At 39.0% G+C, this 24,130-nt stretch overlaps 2 protein-coding genes across 10 annotated transcripts in view; one reads left to right on the top strand and one right to left on the bottom strand.

Annotated features, from left to right (window-relative positions):
- Positions 1-1,076: 1,076 nt before the first annotated feature.
- Positions 1,077-17,102, top strand: MDM2 (MDM2 proto-oncogene). Of its 8 annotated transcripts, XM_042467618.1 has the most exons (12): positions 1,077-1,310; positions 1,557-1,560; positions 1,618-1,755; positions 2,839-2,913; positions 3,493-3,626; positions 5,145-5,194; positions 5,822-5,892; positions 5,999-6,059; positions 8,067-8,230; positions 10,524-10,667; positions 11,556-11,633; positions 13,194-17,102. In XM_042467618.1, the coding sequence occupies exons 3-12, from the start codon at positions 1,642-1,644 to the stop codon at positions 13,761-13,763; spliced, it is 1,461 nt and encodes a 486-aa protein (XP_042323552.1). In that variant the 5' UTR covers positions 1,077-1,310; positions 1,557-1,560; positions 1,618-1,641; the 3' UTR covers positions 13,764-17,102. The 8 variants fall into 8 exon arrangements, with proteins under 8 accessions (XP_042323552.1, XP_042323554.1, XP_042323551.1 ...); XM_042467620.1 differs by lacking the exon at positions 1,557-1,560 and having other exon boundaries at positions 1,077-1,250; positions 1,626-1,755; XM_042467617.1 differs by lacking the exon at positions 1,557-1,560 and having other exon boundaries at positions 1,077-1,250; positions 1,623-1,755.
- Positions 17,103-17,950: 848 nt separating this feature from the next.
- CPM (carboxypeptidase M) overlaps positions 17,951-24,130 on the bottom strand; it is a 40,872-nt gene continuing 34,692 nt past the window's right edge. For both annotated transcript variants that reach the window (XM_042467623.1, XM_042467622.1), the window contains exons 8-9: positions 21,191-21,339; positions 17,951-18,293 (exon numbers count right to left, since the gene is read on the bottom strand). In XM_042467623.1, coding sequence (XP_042323557.1) covers positions 18,051-18,293; positions 21,191-21,339 — 392 coding nt within the window. In that variant the 3' untranslated portion in view covers positions 17,951-18,050. The remainder of the gene's footprint in view (positions 18,294-21,190; positions 21,340-24,130) is intronic.

The raw sequence follows: 24,130 nt of genomic DNA, 5'->3' as shown, positions 1-24,130 counted from the left end.
ATGGAATTCTGGGGATTGTAGTTTCGTGAGACATTTAGCCTTCTCTGTCAGAGAACTCTGGTGCCACAACAAACTGCAATTCCCAGAATTCCATGTAATAGAGCCATGATGGTGCCAAACTGGATTATTTCTGTTGTGCAGATGCAGCCTTTGTTTGGCTTAACCTTCATCTGAATTCATGCTATTGTTCAGGGAAGCGTTCCCAGGCATTATATGCAATGTTATTTTAATTTGCTGTCTGCTTTATTTTATTGTTTGAATGTTAAGATGTATTAATATGTATTATGTTTAATTCTTTTTGTAGAATGTATGCTATAGCCAGGTTCATTTTGATCTATTTTAACTGATTGTGTGTAAATGTACAGCGCTTTATAAATAAAGCTTAATAATAATAATAATAATAATAATAATAAATAATAATAATAATAATAAATAATATATCCTGCCCTTTTCTTCGCACAATGGGATACACAACAAGTATGCCAAGCTCTTTTGGGAAAATGGGTTTTCTGCAGGAGTAAGAGGTTGTTGTGGTTGTTGTTGTGGATTAATTTTAGATTGATTTTTAGCAAATTGATAGCATTTTATGATGTTTTGTTTGTTTCCAAAAATGGGAGTTAGGGAATTATGTTTAATTAATGTCATTGTGATATTTTATAGTTATTACCCGCCTCGATCCTGTCAGGGAGAGGCAGGCTATAAATTAATTAATCAATCAATCAATTAATAATATATTATTGTTATATATTATTATTATAAATAATAATATAATATATTATTATATATTATTATAAATGTTTTGATATTATTTATACATTATAAATAAGTTATAATAGAATAATATATTATTGTTATACATTATTATAAATATGCTATAAAATAGAATAATATATTATTATATTATAAGTAAATTATATTATTATTATTATTCTGTAATTTTGAGAGACGTTTAGCCTTCTCTCTCAGAGAGAGAGAGAGAGAGAGAGAGCGAGAACTACAACTCCCAGAATTCCCTAGCACTGAGCCAGGGCAGTTAAATCGGCCTCAAACTGGGTTAATTTTTCTGCTGTGTGGCCTGAGAAATTCAAAAAAGGAAGCGAGGCGCGCCCACTCCAGTCTCCAGGAGAAGCGGACTACTCCTCCTCCTGGGCCCAGGCGGCGCCAGCAGCCAGAGAGAGGCGGCCGTTGCTACTGCGACTATTCGAGGCCTAGTCGTCGCGCTGGGTGGCGCCAAAATGGCGGCGCCTGAGGTAAAATCTCTCCCCGTCGTCGAGGGCAACGAAGACCCGTTCCAGCGCCTTCTAGGCGAAGTAAATGAATCTGTGGACGGGGGGGGGGGGGGGCGGTGGTAGAAGGCGGGTTTACGGAGAACGGGCGAGGCCTAGGCTTCTTTCTCACGGGGCCTAGTCCTGCCCTCCCTGGTGTTGATTCATGCTCGGGCATGTCGGGAGGCGCTTAATGGAGGAGCCAAGCCCGGACTTGCCCCTGGTTACAACGCCCAGAGATACTATTTATACTCGGCCCTCTTTCCAAGGAGCTTCGTGGCCCAGACGGAGGAGGAGAGAGTTTCCGTGCTTCTCCAACTGCAGTCGCCTTTCGTTTTCTCTTCTCCCACACAGGAGGAGGAGGAGGAGGAGGCCCATGTGCAATGAGAGTACGAAGATGGCTTCCACCGCAGACCAGGCGGCGGCTGACGCGGGGACCTCCTCGGGCGAAGGCAGCAGCAGTAGCTGCCGATCAGGGCAAGAAGCGCTGGTGAGTCTCTTTATTCCAAGGGTGGAAAACTAGAGCGAAAGAAGACAATGCCGCCCAGGCCTTATGACATGATGATTATCCAGTGTTGTTTTTAATTTGTTCTCTGCTGTATTGTTATTGTATGAATGTTAAGATGTATTAATATATATATTAAGGTAAAGGTAAAGGTATTCCCTGTTGACAAGGTTGTCAAGTCATGTTCAACCATAGATTTACCCAACATTATTTTAATTTCTTGTCTGCTATATTTTGTTGCTTGCATATGACCATGCAAATGTGCAAGGGATGAAAAGTTCAAATCATGCGGTCTACATGCTTTTAAGGTGGTTTAGAGGAAGGGTCTGTGTAGACCAATGCTACTGAAAGTGGAAATCCATGAACTGGTGGTAGTGGTCCACAAGCCATTGGCAGCCAGTCTGTGATGAGTATTCAGGAAAGAAAGAGGAAGAAAGGTAGGTAGGTAGGTATAGCCAATGGAAACAAGTATGCTGCCATTCCCCAGCACATTAGGGGAAAACACTCTGCTGGTTTACCAGATCAAACAACTGAAGATGCACTGCCATAGAACATGAAGTTATTCCATGTCATCTGAGGTCATCAGTGGACTGGGTATAGAGACAATGAAGTTAGCATCTGTATTACAACTCACTCCCCTTAAAAATTCAACACACTGGTTTACATTATAAGCTTTTTAACCATATTTATGAGATGTATTGGTTGCCTTTTTAAATATGCTTTGAGTTCACTAAGTGGACAGAACCTAATTTTAAGTTAAACAAAAAAAAAAAACCCCACATCCCCTCTGTTTGGCCAAGTTGTGTGAATATACCACAACCCTATAGTTCTGCAAAGATTTCCCCCACCCCTGGCTTTCTGGTGTGTAGCTATCAAAGATAAATGTGAAACATTTGTCAGCAATATTTTTGTTGTTGATCTAAGTGAACTTGTCCCAGTCATGCTTATCAAAAATGTTTAGATCTTGCATGCTTATTTTTGTTAAACCTTTGCACTTCCCAGACAGGAAATAGCTGTTTGAACAGTGGGGACACCTGTTCAGAAAACTCTGATTTTAACTATTTTCAGGTCAAACCGAAACCATTGTTGTTGAAGCTTTTAAAGTGTGCTGGTGCACAGAAGGATACTTTTACTATGAAGGAGGTAAGTCACGTTCATTGCAGTAAAGATATACTACTTGGGGCTCTTCATTTACTTCTGACAAAGTGTAATACTAATTAAAAATAAAGAACATTGGGAGAACTACTGTAGTTTTATCACATCTTTTATATGTGAGGACATGGGCCAAGGTGATATTAGAGCCTGTTCTCCCATCTTCTTTATTTTCAGTGATAGTTCATAACTTCTGAATAGACAATTATATGATGATAGTTGAAGCACTGCATAAATGTAAATAATTTCCAGGGATATTTTACACTAGCATTATGAAAGATAGTGTGTAGAGTAGAGGAGAAGAAGAGAGACATACATAATTTAGTAGAAAAAAAATAGAAACTGAAATGCTTTTCTGCATGTTAATCCATAATTCTACCTATTATCCCAATCTTAAATTTTTTTTTTATATCATGGCAGGGTGTGATAGAAACCCTAGTTGGAAACTGGCTTTTAGTTGGCATGCCTATCTAAAATATTAATACTGTGGGTGTTTGTGCAATGATTATACTACAAATTCTACATTTATTTTGTACTATAAAATAAAACATATTTTAATATTTGTTATAGATCCTGTTCTATATTGGTCAATATATTATGTCTAAACATCTGTACGATGAAAAAGAGCAGTATATTGTCCACTGTGCAAATGATCTTTTGGGTGATCTCTTTGGAGTACAAAGTTTTTCTGTAAAAGAACACAGGTAAAATATATATATTGTAACTTGGTATTAAACTCTGAGAAAGCCATATTAGCGTGTGGCTTTGATGGTAATGTTCTTAGGTGCATGGGGGTTAGTGGTGGATGAGAAACATGGCTGTGTATTGTTACTCAGTTCAGTTATTTATTTTGAATTCAAATATAACCATTTGTGTAGTTTTGGTCCTCAGTTGTCTTTTAAGTGTTATGGGTACTATCTGCCATAAAAGATAACCACTTTTTCTTTTGGAAATATTATTTAATGTACAAGGGTTACACTAAGAATATGTTGTAATTAACAATATGTATTTTCTAAATTGCATATATACAAGATGCATATATTTTCTAAAATTTCCCCACTGAGTTTGTTGGGACATTTCTCTATGTATGAAGTTGGATCCATGTGGAAATTTCCATACTTATGCCTATGTTGGGAACAGCTCAACATGCCCCAAGTAGTCAATAACCTTGCAGTGGATGGAACAGCCCTCTTATGCTGCTTCTGAAGCCTTCATCTTTCATAAACATCTTTAAAAAACTGAGTAGGATAGATGCCCAGTTACTTCAACTTCATTACTTGGAATAAATCCAGTGTAATGCAGCCCAAATCTTGAGACTCTTAACAACTGTCATGAATAGTCACTTTGTTTTAGATCAATTACTTGTTCTTAAGCTATCTGATGTGGGGACTGGTGAGCTGTCTTTGTCCCCTGTGTGCCAGGGACTGGCACCGGCACCGTATTTGTGCTCATTGACAACTACTATTTCTTACTTTCCTGGAAACTCACCATAGACCCTCTCCCCCAACCTTTAGCTCACAAACTCATTGATCTCCAGACTGTTGCTTTTAAGTAGCACTGATTTAGATCACCTTGATTAATGCCTTATAGCTCTGGAAGTTTCTGATATTTAAACAAAAGTACTGTTTTCTTAAACCTTGGTATTCAGAAAGAAAGGTTAAAAACATGTGCACGTTTAAGTTGGCTTAAACTTTAAAATTTCCTCTGCCCTTAACAATAACCTAGTATGTAGAAATTGGGTAGGTGAACATTTTTCCTGGAAGGGAAATAAATGTTAAGGGAAAGCATTAAACCTTATGTGAGAATTATATTGAAGTCAGAGGAGTAAGGCTAATATTTATGTGAAGTTGAGGGCTTTCATGGCCAGCATCCATAGTTTTTTGTGAGTTTTTCGGGCTATGTAGCCATGTTCTGGAAGAGTTTATTCCTGACGTTCCACCTTCTCTGAAGGCGCCAACCACAGATGCTGGCGAAACGTCAGGAAACAACTCATCTAGAACATGGCCACATAGCCTGAAAAACCCACAAAAAACTAAGGCTAATAATGTTCTTTGTTTTAAGGTGGCAGTACTTCTCTAGGACTACAGTTCTGAAACCATTATGATGTAAAGATATTGAAAGATCTTTGAGCTTTGATCTGCTTCTATAGTGCTTGTTTTTCAAAAATAAAAGTACCTAATTTGTATGCCTTATACCTAAGATCATGTTCTATCTTTCTAAAGGCAACTATATTTGATGATTTCCAAAAACCTGATAACAGTCAGTCGGCAAGGTAAGTTACTTTGCTTTTCTGATGCTGTTATTAAAAACATTGACGGTGCAGGGAAATATTATATATTTTATTAAGTTAACTTGTACAATAAAATTGGTTTGTTCTGACAGCAGACATTTTAGGGAAAGCAGGAAGTGCTTTAGGTGAAAAGTAATTGCTGATTGTCTCACCAGTTATTATCAACAGGCATTTGGGATATGCAGTAGTTAGTTTTTAAAACTAGAGCTAATTTAGATGCCATGAGAAGTCATCCTTTGTGTGCCTGAGCAAAGCTTATAAATGGCTGTTGGCCTCAAGCCCCCACAGTGTACTTTCTAATGTGCAAATGTTGTCATGTCTCCAAACATAAAAGCCATGCTTTTATCTTACCCTAAACCCACATCCTAGAATAGGTCCTGAAAAATTCAAGATAAAACCATATTTAGTTACAGATGTAAGCTCATTGTTTTGTACAGGCTGCTGCACCTCTTTGTTTTTTCACATGTTTGAATTTTCCTAACATTTATTGCGGAATTAGGATTTTGAGTGATTTATACTATATTTACAGAGCTGCAGTTTAGTAATTCATTTGTTCTTAAATGTATATCTGAACCACTTTGGTGATTTCCAATGTGTATTTCTTTGAAGACTCTAATAATGTTAACCCATCGGTCCAGAATCAGTCCAGGTGCCAACTAGAAAATGGAAATACTCTAAAGGTAATTTTAATTACACATTACATTCCTATATTTCTGTCTTTCAAGTGTGATGTCTGGATCAGCAAAGCAGGTTTCTGTGGAGTATTGATTATTTATTTATTTTTAGCAGGAGTTGGTGCAAGAAACAAGTGACACAACTACTAGGAGGAGGGCACACAGTGAAACAGGTAAGACTAGGCATCTGTTGCATAAGTTTCATTATAACAGTTTAAGTGTTTAAAGCTCAAGGCATTGATAGGTAATGGAAAAAGTCATAGAGAAAATTTGGCTAGTTCAAATATAAGGGCTGGCTTGCCTAAGTCCTCAGGTAGAGGTGGATAGTTGCCTGACTCCACATCTTGGCCTTATGGTTATGTTAGCTGTTACCAATTTCTTGAGTGTATTTCTAAAGCTCTACAAGCTTCCTTTTATCCCTCCTCCCTTCTCCAGATGGAGACAACACATGGAAAGGCAGTAGAACAACCCATACAGCCTTGACTTGTGCCTATGACTTCCATCTTCTGGTTTGCATAGTCTGTCCATATGCTACTATTATTTGCCAGCCTTATGTTGCTACCTATGTCTCAAAAAAGATTCTCCCAAGTGCCATAAAGGGCCCTCTCCCATCTGTTCGTAAATTAAGGTTTTTTTGTGTGCAAATATCACTTTTAGGTGCTTATTTATCCTTCATCTATATGAGATCAGGATTCTAATCTCAACTAATTCTTCCTCTCTAAGCCATTTAAAAACTTATTTGGCCACATGTACTTTCTGCTGCTGGCAGTTTTGAGTTGTGTGTGTGTGTATTCAGTTATTTGATTTGGAAAAAATTCTGGAACAGTCTTTTTGCACTACATATTTGTTATTTTTCACAATAGTCTTGTGAAGGGAATACTTATTGGGGCACTGATATACTTAAAATAATTAGGCCATGCTGCGGATATACGCCTTAAATTTGGTGGTTCAACTTAACACAAACTTGTTAAGCTGGCTTTTCATTTTCAAGATGGAAAATTTGTTTACTAAGACCTGTTGTAGAAGTATCAGTTGTTGAGTTTAAACCGCTTTCATACAGAAAATGATATTCCTCTTTGTATATGCTATATATAAGTTCTTTCTGGTCACTCTCATGAATTAAAATATTCATTATATGCAGGTATTATTAATAATGCCTTCATATATTTAAAATGTTTTAAAAGGAATAAGTATAAATGTTATGAAGTATAGCTGCTTGTAGAACTGTTTCCTTCTATATTTTGTTACTACTAAAGGCTTGATTGGTAACTTAGGGCCTGAACAGACAGGCTAAAATAAAGCTGCTTTGGGTCACTTTGGAGGTATGTTATTTAAATGATGCATGTGTCCTAAGAGGGCAGAAGCCACGCCAAAGCCACACTCCAGTCCTAAGGACTGGAGCACAGCTTTGGTGCGGCTTCTAGCCTTTTCAGATGCATGTGTCATTTAAACAGCATACCTCCAAAGTGACCCGAAGCAGCTTTATTTTGTCTGTTCGAGCCCTTAGTAATCATCTTAAAATGTTTTTAAAACATTGATTCTTCAATTCGTAACAATTCTATAAATCTAAGGGCCCATACAGACAGGCCAAAATAAGCTGTTTCGGGTCACTTTGGAGGTATGCTGTTTAAATGATGCATGTGTCCTAAGAGTCCAGAAGCCACTCCAATCCTTAGGACTTTGGCGTGGCTTATGGACTCCTAGGACTCATGCATCATTTAAACAGCATACCTCCAAAGTGACTTGAAGCAGCTTTATTTTGGCCTGTCTGTATGGGGTCTATGATTTATAACTAGCTACACGTTCCTGTATATTATAATAGCTACACGCTCATATATGTTATAATGTATAATAGGCACCATTGAACCCATTGGAGCTTACTTTGGTCTAGAATGTAAAGAATTGTTTTACAAAATCTGTAAAATCCCAATTTGTTAAAATTGGATTGTTCATGGTTCTTTTGTGGGCTTTAACACTTCATGTTAGAAACATCTTTTGATTTCCTGAGAATTCAGTGGGGAGTATTAAAAATTCAGTGGTTACAATAATGGAGACAAGCCTTTGCCTTTTAGAGGTAGGGAATCTCTTGGCAGAAATAGGCACTCAATCAAGACAATCCAGAACAAAATTAGAATTTGTAAAACATATAATAAGCTAGCTAATTGTTTCTTATCATGCAGAAGAACATGGTTCAGAAGATATTAATGATGAAAGACAGAGAAAACGACATAAGTCAGACAGCATTTCTCTTTCATTTGATGAAAGCCTTTCATGGTGTGTTGTAAGTGGATTACGTGGTGATCAGAATAACAGCAGCAGCTCTGCAGGATCGCCATCAAGTCCAGTAAGTAGAAATGGGTTTTCATTAGGGAAATAATGCTTTGTAACTCTCTCGTATGTCCTAAGAAGTTTTCTAAACAAAAATGTATGTGTTAAAACTGTAGTACTGCACTTGAAGGATTGCTTGTAAACCAAGGTTGGTGTACTGGAAGGAAAGTGAAGCTAATTTTCTGTGTAGATTGTTATTATTACCCACCCCATCGTTCCTACTCCTACAATAAGTTTAAATATTAATTTAAATATTAAAAAGAAGGAAGAGGTGGGGGTTGTGTTTATGAGGACTTGTTTTTTTTAGAGGGGGTAATTAAGGCCTTTGTCTTTCTTATGAAAGCTATGAATCCTCTACCCAGAAAAATACACAAAATATACACACACAGGAAACATTGAATCAAGTTTATCTTATTGCATTGGAAATTTACTTCCTACATATAGACTGGGCTGAAAAGAATTAAAAAGCAATGAACACGTGGAGACTTAACATTCACAGTGACAACAAAATTTAGACTAACAGGAAAGAAATAGGTGTCACTTTTCCCACCTAATCTATGGACCCCTGATTAAGAACACTTGACCTCTTAGTTTGAAACAGTTATTCCAATACTGTTTGACCATGGCCTAAATTTTTTCCTTTTGATATCTGTTATTATTTTCTAAGACAAAAACATACTGTGTTGCAGTAGGAACACAGTGTAAAAGATAAAGTCTCTATGAGCTACATATTCTCAGTTGTTTTCAAGACTCAGTTCTCTTCCTGCGTTCACCATCACCTAATTACATGTCAGGATCATTATAAAGATAGCTGGTGTGAGCAGTCTGATTTTTGTCCTCTTAAGGAGTGTTGTAACAATGCGCTATTGCACATTAAAAGTGGCACAAGTTCTTCATTACATGCTTCAAGGTGATACGTGCATCTTTCCTTCACCTTCATTAATTATGTTCAGAGTGGAGTAATACCCTTATCAAGACAACATTTAGCCCTCACATATATTAGCCTTTGTCCTCCAGCTTCCTCCTTTAATTCTTAGCCACTTTTGATTAACAGTGTATTCTCCATCTATTGTGTAGTAATTCATCCAAGAAGCTAAAGCTCTGGAAACCAAGCCCTATGAGAAATGGTTTAGGAGGCTGGAAATGTTTAGACTGAAAAGACTTGAGAGGTGACATGAGAGTCATCTTTAAATATTTGAAGGGATGCCATGTAGAAGATGGAGCAAGCTTACCCTTCTGCTGCTTCAAAGATTAGAACGTGAATCAATGGGTTCGGATTTTGAAAAAATAGATTAGACCTGAGCATTAGGAAGGACTTTTTCACAGAAAGAGTGTTTCAGTGGTGGAATAAACAGCCTCAGAGGGTGGTGGATTATCTTGGAATTTTGGAATGGTTCTTAAAGATTTTCCGATGAAGAACTGCTATTGACTTTCTTCACTCCCTTCAAAGTGCATTGCCCTCTTGTAATGCAATCGCATGCACGGAGGCATGTTCATCACTGATATGGTCTTGTCCACATTTGGTTTTCCTGTGTTGCAGGATACTGGCCTCAGTCCAATTGCTGGTCTCAATAAATCTATGGAACTTGGTAAATCAGTACGCATAAGAGTTCTGTTGATTCAGTGGGATATTCCTAGTTAGAAATAGCAGTTGGCTCTAAGTCTATATCATGCAGCAGGCCTTTGCACATAATAATAATAATAATATTTATTTATACCCCGCTCTTCAGCCAAGGCTATCAGAGCGGCTTACAATTTGTAAATTAGACATTTCCCTGCCCTCAGGCTTACCATCTAAAAAAAGACAAGACACAAAAGGAGAAGGGAATGACATTGAGGAAGCGGAAAAGTCCAGGAAATATGTTCTCCCTCAGAGGCCTGTTGGAGCTAGCCTGCCTCTCTCTCCCTCAAGATGGTGGATGAAGGGAGGGCTTGTCTTCTTCCAGGCAGGCCTATTGGAGCTAGATGTGGTAGTGGGTGTTATTTCATCACTGCCTGTTCATATGTGAATAGCTGCTTGTAAATAAAATATGTATCTTAGCATATGAAACCTCTGTATTTTTGGTTATAAAAAGTACAAATTAGTTGCAGTTTGCTTGCTTGTTCTTTATTAGTCTCTGTGACACTGCATGTTTATTTCTGTTACTTCAAGCAAACAACCCTCCCCCCCATTTCTATATATATATTACTAGTGCATTCTATAGGAATGTACCACTTCCACTTTATGGACTAGAAAGCTGTTAATTGCATTATGGTTGTTCTAGTCACTAACCTATTTAAAAAGCAGTACATCTTTGTCTCACTTTTAGGATCACAGTGCCAGTTTAAGTGACTGGCTGGATGATGATTCAGCTTCAGATCAGTTCAGTGTTGAATTTGAAGTTGAATCTGTCTATTCAGACGACTATAGCCCTAATGAGGAAGGACTTGAACTTACAGACGAGGATGATGAGGTATGTTATACTCATGATGTACGAGTTATACAGTTAGTTGGCAGGTTAGTGCAGAAAGTGATGTCTATGAGCACTAGATTGGATCCAGACTTACTCATGACTAGAATAAGCCCACTAAAATTAATAAGACAAATGAAATACTGAGTTTTCAGCTCCATGACATCAGGAAGTCTAATGTCTGCTTTCAGCTCACTGTGTTCAAATTTCATAGAACACAGAAAACCAAACTATTATTGTGTCAGACTGTTTGGCTAGTCTGTCTGGTAGTAGGTCTTGGCAACATGAAAGATCTTCCCCTGACAGCATTTTAGATGACTCTGGGATTTAATTGCCAAGTACATTCTACAGTGCCCTGTGTCTCTTTTCAGAATATGTTTTGTAACTTTCATATTTCCTAAGAGAGATCCAGAAGATGACAGAGACTGATTTGAATCCTTTTTTCAGCTTATTGTCTTCCATAGATGATTTTTACCTAGGCTTCTTCCCATGTTATCTAATCTTTACTGTTTGTTGTTTTTACCAACAATATGTATATAATTTGGAAGCAGGATAAATAAAAAATATAACTGTCAGTTTGAATATATGTTCTTGACAGATACAAAACTATATTTTTTTCTTTATAAAATAGCCTGTATTTTAGGTTGAGAACCCAGTTCAACATGAAATTAGGAAAATCCATATTAAACCACTGATGGATCAAGTGGTTGCAAGGACAGAAATGACTGTACTGTTTCCTTGCAAAATGGAAAAGCCATCTATGTCCTACTGGCAACAAATGGAAGAGAACTAAAATAGTTATACGAGTACATTTTCCCTCTCATGTTGTAACAACATGGTTTTGGTGTAAATTATAACATTAATAAGGCATTAACCATTTCCTTCCATCAGATATATCAAGTAACAATATATCAGACTGAAGACAGTGATATGGATTCATTTGATGATGATCCTGAAATTTCAGTGGCTGTAAGTAAATTCTTGGCTTTGCACAAATTGCATTGTTCGCATTAAAAAAAAAGACCCCACAGATTCTAGTGCACGTGTGGGCAATCTATGAATTACATGTGCTCACCCCCCCCCCATCCCTACCCCACCAAAATATATATTGTTCTTTGAAAAGAAGGACTGCTTCACCTGAAACCTTTGGAACCTGCTTTGTTGTTAGTTTGTTCAAAGGGGGTTTCAAAAACCGTTGAAAACTTGCAGTTACTTATGATTTTGAGACAACCACTAAAAACACCCTTTGGGTGATGGTATAACCCATGGCAGATCCCCTTAGCATCAAAATTGTCCCAAAGACCCACCCAGGTTGCCACTTCTGCTGCTCTGGTGTGTACTGGACAACAAGTACACTTTTTAAAAAATAATTTCAGGATAAAAATAGATTTACACCTTCCTCCTATGAGGGAAAACACTTCTTTAGAGATTTGTAGATCCTCCAGCATGACTCTATTATCAACTTCTGGCAGATGTTGACCATAGAATAATAATAATAAGAAGAAGAAGAAGAAGATTTATTTATATGTCGCTCAATCACTGGGAATCGGGGCGGCTTACAACAGAGGGGATAATAGACGTTTCCCTGCCCTCAGGCTTACAATCTAAAAAGACATGATACAAAAGGAGAAGGGAATAGTGGAAGGGGAGTTATTTGTGGGGGGTTTTCACGTTCATAGGGGTCCTTCACCCCTAACCCCAGCAAATATGGAGGGTCTACTGTAGTTCCAATAACGTGCTGTTTTGAATGTGCTTTTAAATGCACATCTCATGAACAGGAATAGGTGGATTGACGTTTGACATAAAGGTTTTAATTATTTGATTTATTCAAGTTTATTTATGTGATAGCATGTAATCCTTACTTCAAAATTCTCCCAGTTGCCAGAGTAACTTAGTACCATCCCGCTGTCCTACAGAAGCCACATTTGAGAATGCAGAAGACCCCTGAATTTTCATTTAGGACACCTGCTGAAATTCATACTATTGCGTGATGCAACTAATTATTTTGGTACTCTTAGAGAGGTGCATGAAACATCATTCTCCCTTGAATCTGGGCATCTCAGAAAGCTTACTTAGGCCTGTTACAGACTGCCAAAATAAAGCTGCTTTGGATCTCTTTGGAGGTATGCTATTTAAATGATGTATGGGTCCTAAGAGTCCAGAGGTCGCGCCAAAGCCACACTCCATTCCTAAGCACTGGAGTGCAGCTTTGGTGCAGCTTCCCGATTCTTAGGATGCATGCATCATTTAAACATCATACCTCCAAAGAGACCCGAAGCAGCTTTATTTTGGCAGTCTGTAACAGGCCTTAGGATACTGGATGGTTAAGAATTGGTGGGCTGACTGACAAAGTCCCCAGGCCAACATATGCATATGTGAAGATGTGGATGGCAGGGGACATTACAGGCTGTCATTAGTGTTTTTCTTACATGCTGTGTGTCTGCCTTCTAAAAATGCTGAATTGTTGATCTGTGCCTTTTCTTTAAATTTTATTTATATACATGCTGTTTCATATATAATTCATTAAAGGATTATTGGAAATGCTCAAACTGCAATGAAATGAACCCACCCTTGCCACGCCATTGTCTCAGATGCTGGGCTCTTCGAGAGGATTGGCTCCCTGATAACACTGAGAAGTCTAAAATGAGCAAACATGAAAACTCCACATCACTAGACCCTGAAAAGACAACAGAATTAGATCAAGAGGATGGTTTTGATGTTCCTGATTGTAAGAAAGGGAAAATAAATGAGAAGGAAACAGAGGATGCAGAACAAAACTTAGAATCTCAGGAAAGTGAGGCATATTCTCAGCCATCTACATCTAGCAGTATGCTGTGCAGCAGTCAAGAAGACGCTAAACATTTTGAGAAGGAAGATACTGAGGATAAAGGCAAAAGCCCAGAATCCATTCTATCTAGGTCCGATGTAGACCCATGCATCATATGCCAAACTCACCCAAAAAATGGTTGCATAATACATGGAAGGACAGGACATATTGTGTCATGTTTCACATGTGCCAAAAAATTGAAGAAGCGGAACAAGCCCTGCCCAGTCTGTCGGCAGCCAATAGAAATGGTTGTGCTAACATATTTTTCCTAGCCAGGCAGAACTGTTTTAAGAATATAGACTGATGCAAAATATTTTGAAAGAGTACAAAAGTATGTTATTTTTCAAGAATCTTAATGCAACATTGCACTGGAATTGGTTGATCAATCATAAATGTTTTCAGAGTATTTGTTGTTTGGATTTTTGCAAGCAGTGTGAACATCTAGGCCTAGATCCTGCACCAGGAGATGAAGCATAAAGTTCCACCCAGGTGGAACAACAGCCTTCACACCATCACCTCCCACCTGAGGTAGTTCCACCAACATGACCATGTAGAGGCTAAACGAGAACAGGTTGGGGGTGCCAGGAGAGCATTTGCCTGTGTCTATTGTTATATGTACAATGCCAGAGGAATCTGGATCCTCCAGCTGTCCTGGAGGATGGCATCCTTCACCTACAGCTCTGTACTGGCCACCACATGGCCATTATGGGTTGGGGAGGCATAGGAGGAAGGTGAGCTGTGAAGGAGTGGGACACATTGTGTAAGGGAGGCAGGAAATTCCTCCCACAATGACAAAAAAACTCCATTAGCATTGTGCTGATGTTTGCTAACAGGATGCTGACCCTAGTTATGTTTTTATATAAAAACATTGTAATATTTTAAACTTGGTACTTGTGGTACTAGTTTTGTTGTTGTTCTAATAATTCTTGTTCATTAATTCAATAGAGTAAAATTACCATTCAAGTCTTCTATTAGGAAAAAAATGGGTTTGCAGCATAAAAAATCCCTTCAGTTCTTCATTTATTTTAAAACTAAATTTATTTACCTAAAACTACCCTGATCTCAGACCTGCTTCCAGTTATTCTTTTGGGCAATGCCTATAGTAATATCAGTGCTCTTTTAAAAGTGATTAAAGGGTCAGAAATAATACCGTGTGGTTGTAAGCATTTGTCCCTCTCTGGAATTCTTTTTCTTTTTATTTTCAGCTGTTACTAGATTACACAGGACAGGGGGTTACATAGCTTTGGGAGCTCATGTGGAACCCCTTGGTTGGCATCTTACCAGTGTTGCCACATATCCTCACCATGGTGAAGGTGGAAAACAGTTACTTAAGGGCTCTTCCCATTCTTTTCACAAAATCAGTTTCAAATATGTACTCACGGTTCAAGAAGCATACATCCCTTTGTCACTCAAAATGTAGGGGACACTGATTAATGTGATCTCTAATGAGGTAAGAATTGCTTGCTCTGGGTACTGAGAGAACAAGGGCAGCAAGCAAAGTCCCTTGATTTAAGATGCTTTAGATCATAGTCACCATATCTGAAGTTCTGTGGTGAAATTAGGTCTGTTGAGTTGAAATAAATTTCTTGATTCATACTTGGTTTTCACAGAATAGATAAAAAGTTTCCTGTTTTGCTATTTTTTAAAATGTATGCTGTTACTGTAAGTAGGATCTAGCATTCCATTCTTGTCAGAATAAAAAGGGACAACACAATGTGCTGCATTTTTAAAATTATTTAACATGACCAGAATGAGAAAAAATATGCACACGGACATGCAACGCACGTGCACATTTGAGTTATAAATGTTTGGCCAAGTACGTGACCAAATCCCTCAATAAATGTCTATATTAGTGATACACATTTATATTAGCGGTTCACATTCTTTGGCTCTACCTCCCAGTTTTAATCAGGACATCAAAACAAGTGGCTAGTAACAAGGATTCAACACTGTCTGCTAAAGGCATTTCTACAACGAGTGGAGTAGCATTAAATTATTCATAGTCCACTACCCCAGATTATGTAAGGAAGGGCAATGTGTTAATCTCTGCTTCTTCATCAACTCCTGGTGTAGTTTTTCTGGAGGTTGTAAATATTCCTTACAATCTTTCTGTAACTCATGTTTGATTTCAGAAAATAGGGCAGGGCCAGGAACAGCCTCCACTTATGTATGTATGTGTGTGTCAGGTTCAGAAAAGAATCCGAAAAGTGTCTAGCTCAACCTCATAGCACTTCAGTACTGGTTTTAGCATGCCATCCTCTACCTTTCCTGAAGGCAGTGAAGGATATTTTAACCTCATCACATTACAAGACTTATGCAGTTGATGGGATATCAAAAAGAAAAATGGTTAGTCAAGACTCAGCTGGTACATATAATTTTTTTGGAAAGTTTCATTTGCTCTGGCACTTTCAGGAGTGCTTCATTAGGGCATGCTAATGGTCATTCCGGTGCCACCTTCTGGCACTGGAACAAGGGATGCTGGGGAAAGGTGAAGGCAAAGGGATATAAGGCTCTGCCACCCACCAGACTTCAGTCATGCCAGCTGGTTCATAAAACTAATCATACAAAGTGCCTGTTTCTTGTGTGCCTTCAAGTTGTTTCTGACTTAGGTTGGGGTAAGGTTATTCAGGGGAGTGCCATTGCCATCCTCTGAGGCTGAAAGAGTGTGACTTGCCCAAGATCACCTAGTGGGTTTCCATGGGCGAGCCAGGATTTGAATTCTGGTATCCAAAGTCGTAGTCCAATGTTCAAACCACTATACCACACTAACTCTCATGCTTGTTTCTTAATGCAATACAAATCAGATGCCCTCAAATATCCTGAGTTCCTGGAAGCCCTGAAAGATGTCAGTCTGCATCTTGCTGTGGGACATGGCATCTCTGTCCATATTAGATGTTTCAATCTTTATACAGCCTTAGGGGATTCATTGTCACTCTGCCTGATTCAATCCAGGGTTGATGTGAAGCTATCACTGACACCTTGTGCATATTTTCTGAAGCGAACCAGGAGCCTCCACTTCCCCTGAGGGTAACAAACTACTGTACTTTAGGGAATACAGGACAGGCTGTGTGGAAGACACACTTGGCTTTACACGGAGGATAACAGCCAGCTCCATGCACTAAGCATCTACCGCCTGCAGCCACTGCCTTGCTGCTTAACACTAGGGTCTGTCTTGTGTGGACTGCAGAGGGTGTGAGCTGATAAAATTTTATATGGCTTTCTATTAACTGCTTGATGATGACTAATATGGTTGATGAATATGCTGATCAAAATAATCAGACTAGAATCTGATGAATCATTTCAACAGAGTGGTATGGCAGGTACAATATAATTAGAAAAAGTTTTGTATTTACAAGAGCAATCCTTTGGTGTAATAGAAGGCTGGAATTCTTCCTTGCCTGGGAATAAACACTACCAACAATATATGTGCATGCATTTGTACTTGTAGCCCAGTGGATTAGACCTGGCTTTGTGCACTGCCTGTTAAATGAATTTCTGGAAGTAAAGGGGGAGATGCCATTAAAATTAATTTTCCCCTTGTTGCTATATGTTGATGATGGTACTGAATTCTTTGAGCAAGAAAATAAACTACAGGCTACATTTCTAAAACAGCACATTTCTTTGGTATTGTTTTATTATCACATCAGTACAGAGCTTTAGTGAAACAGTAGCAAGTGTGTTTATTCAGCAATTATTTTTACTTGCTTTCCACTAAGGATAAGTGTTAGAGACAAGATGGAACAATGCTGCAGTTTGGGCATTCGGCCTGTAAAAGGTTCCCCATCACTGGCTTATGCAGCAAAATGTTTGTCCTGTTGCTTTGACCTAAGAACTGGCATTACCAACAATGCTATCCTAAGCCAATAATGTTCCTATTCTTGATTTACCCAGGAAGGTCAGAACTGTAGAGGTAGTAATTCTGAACTCAAGAGCAAGCCCAAGGCGTTTTGCTGCCAGAGGAGGACTAAATAGGAGGAGACCCTCCTGTTCCACCCAGAGAAGCTCGGACTAGCTCTTCAACACTGGTAATAGATAGCACAGCATCTTCCATTGTCCTGAGGGCAGCAAAAGAGTTTGTAACCTTTGCATATAAGTGGGAAAATGATGCAATTGATAAGATACCAAAGGTAAGTAAAATATTCCTCAATCCAGTCTTTGCTGGTTGCTGTAATGACCTTTAGGGAGATGTATTAAGTCACCATAACAAATGCCAAGGTAATCGTTCTGCAGCTATATTTGCCTGAACACAATATATTAAGTTCCCTTACCTTGACCTCAAACAGTGAGACACACATTTTAATTTGTTAGTTTGATACATTTTTATGATGCAATTTTTAAAATATTTAATTTACGGTAAGTTGTTTAAATTGTCTGTTACTTGAAGATCTCTGGACATGGGGCAAATACAAATATTTTAATAAATAAAAAGAGTATGCGACAACATATTAAAATAGGCAATATTTATTGATTGTCAAGAATGCAGCTCATTTTTATGTCTTATATGTTCAAATATAAACCATTTTTGTTAAAGTACTTCCAAAACCACACACATTAATAAGTTACCTGAATGCTAGATATAAAGTATTAATTAAAATCAAGAAGTTAATAGAAGGTTTCAGCATGGTTGAGGTGCTTTTATGGGAATCTGGAGGATAAAGTGGCACATCAGGGCATGGAGCAGGTTCCACTCTGCTAGGGCTTTCACTGGGGAAAATAAAGTCATGTTTCAGGGCACTGAAGTTTGCTGTGCCATTTGGTACATACACTTCGTGCTGCAATGAAGTAGATCCAGGTATTGTTGCCTAAAAACAGCAGAGTAATAAACATCCTTTCAGTTAGTAAATACGACTAGATTCAATTTTCCAGTAGAAACTGAACATAAGAACCTTCTTGTGTGCCTTCAAGTTGTTTTTGACTTATGGCACCCCTAAGGCAAACCTAGGGTTTATTGGCAAAATTTGTTCAGAGGAAGTTTGTCATTGCCTCCCTATAAGGTTTAGAGCAGTGGTTCTCAACCTTCCTAATGCTGTGACCCTTTAATACAGTTCCTCATGTGGTGACCCCCAACCATAAAATTATTTCCATTGCTACATGCAAATACGTGTTATCCAATGGTCTTAGGTGACCCCTGTAAAAGGGTTGTTCGACCCCCAAAGGGGTCCCCAGGTTGGGAACCACTGGTTTAGAGAATTTGATTTGTCCAAGACCACCCAGTGGGTTTCCATGCCTTGGTCTCCCAGGGTCCTAGTCCTAGAAGCTCACTGGACCAGCTCTTCAGCATTGGTAATAGCACAGCATCTTCCTCTCACCTGAGGGCAGCAAAGGAGCTTGTACCCACTCCATTTCAATGAGAAAATGGTGCAATTGACAGTATATCAAAGAGAAAAGGAAAACATTGCTTAATCCAGTCTCTGCTGATAGCTGTCAACCCACTACACAGTATGCAGCGAGGAAGTAGGCTGAAGTCTATGAAAGCTCGTGCTACCAACTTCTTTCTTTCAGTTAGGCTCAAAGGCACTACAAGATCTTTTTGCATGCTGATTTCCCAGACTAACATGGCTATATCTTTGAATTTACCTACTATACAGTGAGCCCTTGGTATCTGCTGGGATTTGGTTCCAAGATCCCCCCCCTCCATGGATATCAAAATCCATGGATATGCAAGTCCCATTAAATACAATTGCATAGTAAAATGGTGTCCCTTATATAAAATGGCAAAATCAAGGTTTGCTTTTGGAATTTATATTTTAAAACTATTTTCAAGCTGTGGATACTTCAGTCCGTGGATTAAAAAAAATCAGTGGATATAGAGGGCCAAATCAGTACTACCTAAATTAGTGCTACCAAATCTTGATTTATATCAAATCAGTCAGAAAATGATCCTACATCAGTGCATAGCTCCTCACATGTTGTTCTGCATCTTTCCACCTCTTGGCAGCTGTTAATGCCCAGGAAGGGCCCTTGCTGCAGTTGTTTACCAATGGAGAAGGGAGAGAGAGGTGATTAAGACCATGGAGGTAAGAACAAAGTGTGCACTCTCAAAAGGTATACTCACATTATCCTTCCACAGACATTCAGTAGAGTTGGATCTCCATGATCTGAATTACACACACACACACACACACACACACACACACACACAGAGCCTTACACATACACACACACACCACCTTTCCATCCCAACCAGGAAGCATCAGCAGGCACCCTTCCCCAGCATTTGATATGCGTGGAATACAAGGACAAGTGAATATCCCTCTGTACCTATTTAAAACTACTGGTAAGTATCCTAAAGGGATCGTATCTGATCTGATCTCGGAACCCTATGAAATGTATGGGGTCATCATAGGTCAATAGCTGACTTGAAGGCATATACACATACACATGTGCACACACCTATTTAAAATGGCACATTATGCACATGTAAGCTTTACTTATGCATGCCTAAGTCACTTAACAGGATGCCAGCCAACCACTGCCAGACTACCTACCAGTGACAACCCAGGGTCTCAGGCACTGCACTGATATGCCAGAGACTGGACTTGAGATCTCAGTCACGATCCAACAATGTGTTTCCACTGGGTCTCAACTGTGACCGGGATCCCGCCCTCTGGTAACTCTCTCCTCTTGTCCCATGCATCCTAAACATCTGTTCCAGAAGGCTGGTAAACATTTTGTGTATGTGTGTGTATGCACACATGTTTCTTCAAGTCGTCTGTTGACTTATGGCGACCCAATGAATATTATAGATTTTCTTAAGCAAGGAATACTCAGAGGTGGTTTTGCCAGTTCCTTCCTCTGAAATATAGCGTACAGCACTTGGTATTTGTTGACAGTCTCCCATCTAAGTACTAACCTGAGCTGACCCTGGGGGAAGGAGGAAGAAAGTCCCAGTCCTGCTATTGCTGGATATCGAATTACTGTTGGATCTGGGCTCTTGCATGTGCATACTTGCTTGTCCCAGCAGTAAATTACATGCAATGTGCTTGTTTCTTATTGTACCATAAATCTGATACACTACGTATATCATATGGTATTATGCTACGTATATCATATATGGTATGATGTGTTGTAACCTCTCAGCACAGGAGCTTTTCAGCTTCATTCTGTAACAATTAAGTCCCTTCAAGCTTAGCTTTATATATTTATATATCTTATTCTATACACCAATGAAATTAACTTCCCCATTGCAACCATATCAAGCAGCTAAATCTCTAACAGATGGCCTGGCCAGTAGAATACAGACCTCCTGCACTACTATAATTAATGAGAGAATTAAAATAGAGATTCCTTCAAATACCAGGGAAAATTTTTGAAGGATGGCAGTATGCCTTTAATCAGAACCTGATCCTTGGACATGGGTTTGTCAAAAGCAAGGATTTTCCAGCTATATTTCAGGGAAGCCCTATCTGGAAGCAATTTAAATGTAAAACAAAATTTGACATAGAAATTTTATGGACATTACCATCAGAATATCAATCAAAATCAGAATAGATTTGGGGATGTCTACAGTATTGTGCAGGGAATTTCAGTCTGATTTCAGATAGCCTCACTACCAACCCACCCCAAAAGCTGGAGGAGTAAATGACTAGCCTACCTCTTGTATAGGCCCAGAAGCCTTTTGTCAACAAGAATGGTCCACTACACTTCTTGAGCACCATTATTGTTACAGCAGCTTTTGTACCTGGACAAGAAGACTTACATTAAGTGTATAGGTCCCAGGCAGCAGCAGCAAATAGTACTCTCCATTTCTTCTGGTTCTGTAAGGACATATGTGCTGTCTTCCTGTAGCCTCCACTATCACGCCTGGAATAGGTTTTCCATTCTTATCCAGAACACGACCTTTTACTCCTATATGGCAAGAAAGAGGTTAAAATGTGAACATCATTTCATTTATTTTTCAATTTGTGACTGGAATACAGTTGCTTTCCGACAAGGAAGGGCAGCGACACAGGTGGGCTTCCTTGGCGTCACTGAGCACAACCTAGCAATGCCCCTTTGTCTCCTAATCTAAGGCTGTAGTGAAAAGGTGCACAATCTATGGAAAGTGCATCTTTACCCAGAATTGTAGTGGAGGGAACATAATATATGGGGCTCAGCCAAATAGGTCGCTGAAGCCAGCAAAGGAAGCATGCCCATTTCCTCTGTAGGCCCCCAACAGAACAACTACATAAAGGGAAGGTTGAGTTTACCATTGGTATTAATAAGAGCCTTTTTTGAGGCACAAATTATGGCAGAAGAGCAATTTGGTGGTTACAATAGGGGAAGAAAGGGCTAATTTAAATCTATCCTATAACTACTACAATTTTGAAAAAAATCTTCCACTAGTAACTGCAGCACGTGTGTGTGTGAGAGAGAGAGAGAGAAAGGGAAAGAGGAAGTACATGCATGCAATATATGAAAAATGTTTGATTGTTTGCATATGTATGAAAATATGGTTGGCTTCCCATGACATACGCAGACATACATTGCACGACACATTTGGAGTACAGTTGTCCCTCCATATTCGCTAGGGTTAGGGGAACAAGACCCCTGTGAATATGGAAAAACCGCAAATAACAAAAACACCATGTTTTTACCTGAAAGACACCTCTCTAGGAATCTCTAGGTCCTCCTGTGCAACTCTGTGGTCAATGTCCAACATACACTGACCATAGAATGGCACTGGAGTAGCTACAAATGGTCTTTCAGTGCAACTTTTAGTTAAAGTTGACCACAGAGTTGCACTGGAGGACCTAGACATCCTAGAGAGAACATATTAATGAAATCCATGAATAATCAAATCCGCAAATATTAAAGCCGCAAATATGGAGGGATGACTGTATTATTTTTATTTTGAGAATGCACAACAGTCATGTACAGCTAATGTCAATGTAAGTAAAGTTGCACATGTGGAACCATTCCACATGTGGTAGCATATTATAGTACACAAAATAACATGTGAATGTACATTGTCTTTCTGCATTGTGCCTTCCAATTGTGCAATGGGTTGTTAGCCATGAATATTGCTCATGGATCCACATACGTTGTGCTACATTGGTATTCAGTATAGGGGTTGTGTAACATAAATCTGCCAGTATATATTTATGCTAAGTTGAAGGAATATAGGTTTTCAGCCTTTGTGTGAGTGTCAGCAGTCCCTTTGGTTTGGATCCCATCCAGTTTTTGTAGAGGAGAGGCCACTCAGGCAAGCATTCCCCCGGTGTAGCCTATAGCCTAAAGGAAAGTTTCCCTAGTTGTAGTGAAGGTTAAAAACACTTGAGGTATTTTGCAAACATGCTCCCTGGATTGCATTTGTCTGATTTTAAAATATATTCATGTGGGAAGCAAACTGACCTCCTGTGATTTGAAGAGAATAATGAGCATGGTGGGTGTATGCTGAGCAAAGGGTGAGGAGATAAATAAAATCTGCCAATTCCCTCAACACATTTCACACAAAAACAAACATCTCTTTTCCATCAATGCACCTCTACTGTAGGCCTGCCCAGAAACCACAACAAAGCATGTACTCTTGCAGTGAATACTGAAGGGAAAGAAGGATCCCAAGTGGAAGATGTGCAGGCTTCAACTGTGTCTCCTACTCAGGATACCTATACTACAAAACTCTGTGAGACATAAACGATGATCATGATTCTAGATCAGCTATTTAGCTACATAACTGCATAGTTATGCAGCTAAACAGCATTTCTTGACCCACATCAATACTTTCCAGGAAGTAGCCACAATTGAGACACAGCAGACTGATGTCCCCAACTCTCTAGTGCAAGAATCAGAACCAGAATTCGTGCCATAATTCCTCTGCACACAAGAGATTGCTTGCAGAAGGGGGCTAGAAAAGTCAGTCTTTTGTGTCCCAATCAACAGGAGAGCAGGCTCCCACTGACCGCAGAAGTTGCTGCTCAGTTAGTCCAGTTTGAGGGACTTTCCCAATCCCTAGGTATTCCCTACTCTATTGAATGCGTAGGGCTCATGAATATGAACCAGTCATAAATGAATGACTCTAGGATACACATTTGTAACTGCAATCATGGATTTCAGTCATCATGTCTGTTATTTCTGTTGGGTAAAATGTCCCTTTAAAATGTTATAAAATAATTATAAGGCTGTAAATGGTGAGAAAAAACAGGTATCAATCCTTAGTTTTTAGTAATGTATATAATGACTCTGAAATCCAGAGCAAGTGAGGGTTGAGGATAGTGGGTTGGAGAGAGGAGTTGGTGTGTTCATTTGGAGAGTTGGGATTGTAAATATATCAGACAAGTCTATGTTGACAGAAGTCAGAGCTTTTGTTGTATATTCTGTACATATTGCAACAGGAAGATAAAAGCCTCCAAGGACTTTGGAAGAAGTTAATTGTGTCTGTGCCTCATTTCAGGTTGGTCAGTGCCTTGTTGCCAAATATTGCAATACTGCATACTGGGTTGTGCTTCTGCACGCTTATGTGCATGAGCTACTGTTGAGGTCAAGCACCTCAGACAGTGCTGAATGTTTGCACATCTGTTTGGGCCTAGTTTTTGTCACTGCACACCTGTAGTACACAGAGGAGAGCCAACAATTCCCCCTTAAAAAGAAAAAGACATGGGCTGAGAATCAAATCAAAAAGAAAAATATACTGATCCATTGTACCATAATGGAAAACAAT

Source organism: Sceloporus undulatus, chromosome 5 (assembly GCF_019175285.1).
Source record: "Sceloporus undulatus isolate JIND9_A2432 ecotype Alabama chromosome 5, SceUnd_v1.1, whole genome shotgun sequence".
In the NCBI taxonomy this organism is placed as follows: Eukaryota; Metazoa; Chordata; class Lepidosauria; order Squamata; family Phrynosomatidae; genus Sceloporus; species Sceloporus undulatus.
This window is presented reverse-complemented; position numbering and strand designations above follow the sequence as displayed.

Bases quoted from the DNA above. Each gene is read 5' to 3' on its own strand.
- MDM2 (XM_042467620.1), top strand. From the start codon at position 1,642: ATGTGCAATGAGAGTACGAAGATGGCTTCCACCGCAGACCAGGCGGCG. The intron at 2,914-3,492 runs GTAAGTCACGTT...TATTTGTTATAG, and splicing joins ATACTTTTACTATGAAGGAG to ATCCTGTTCTATATTGGTCA. The intron at 5,195-5,821 runs GTAAGTTACTTT...ATTTCTTTGAAG, and splicing joins GATAACAGTCAGTCGGCAAG to ACTCTAATAATGTTAACCCA.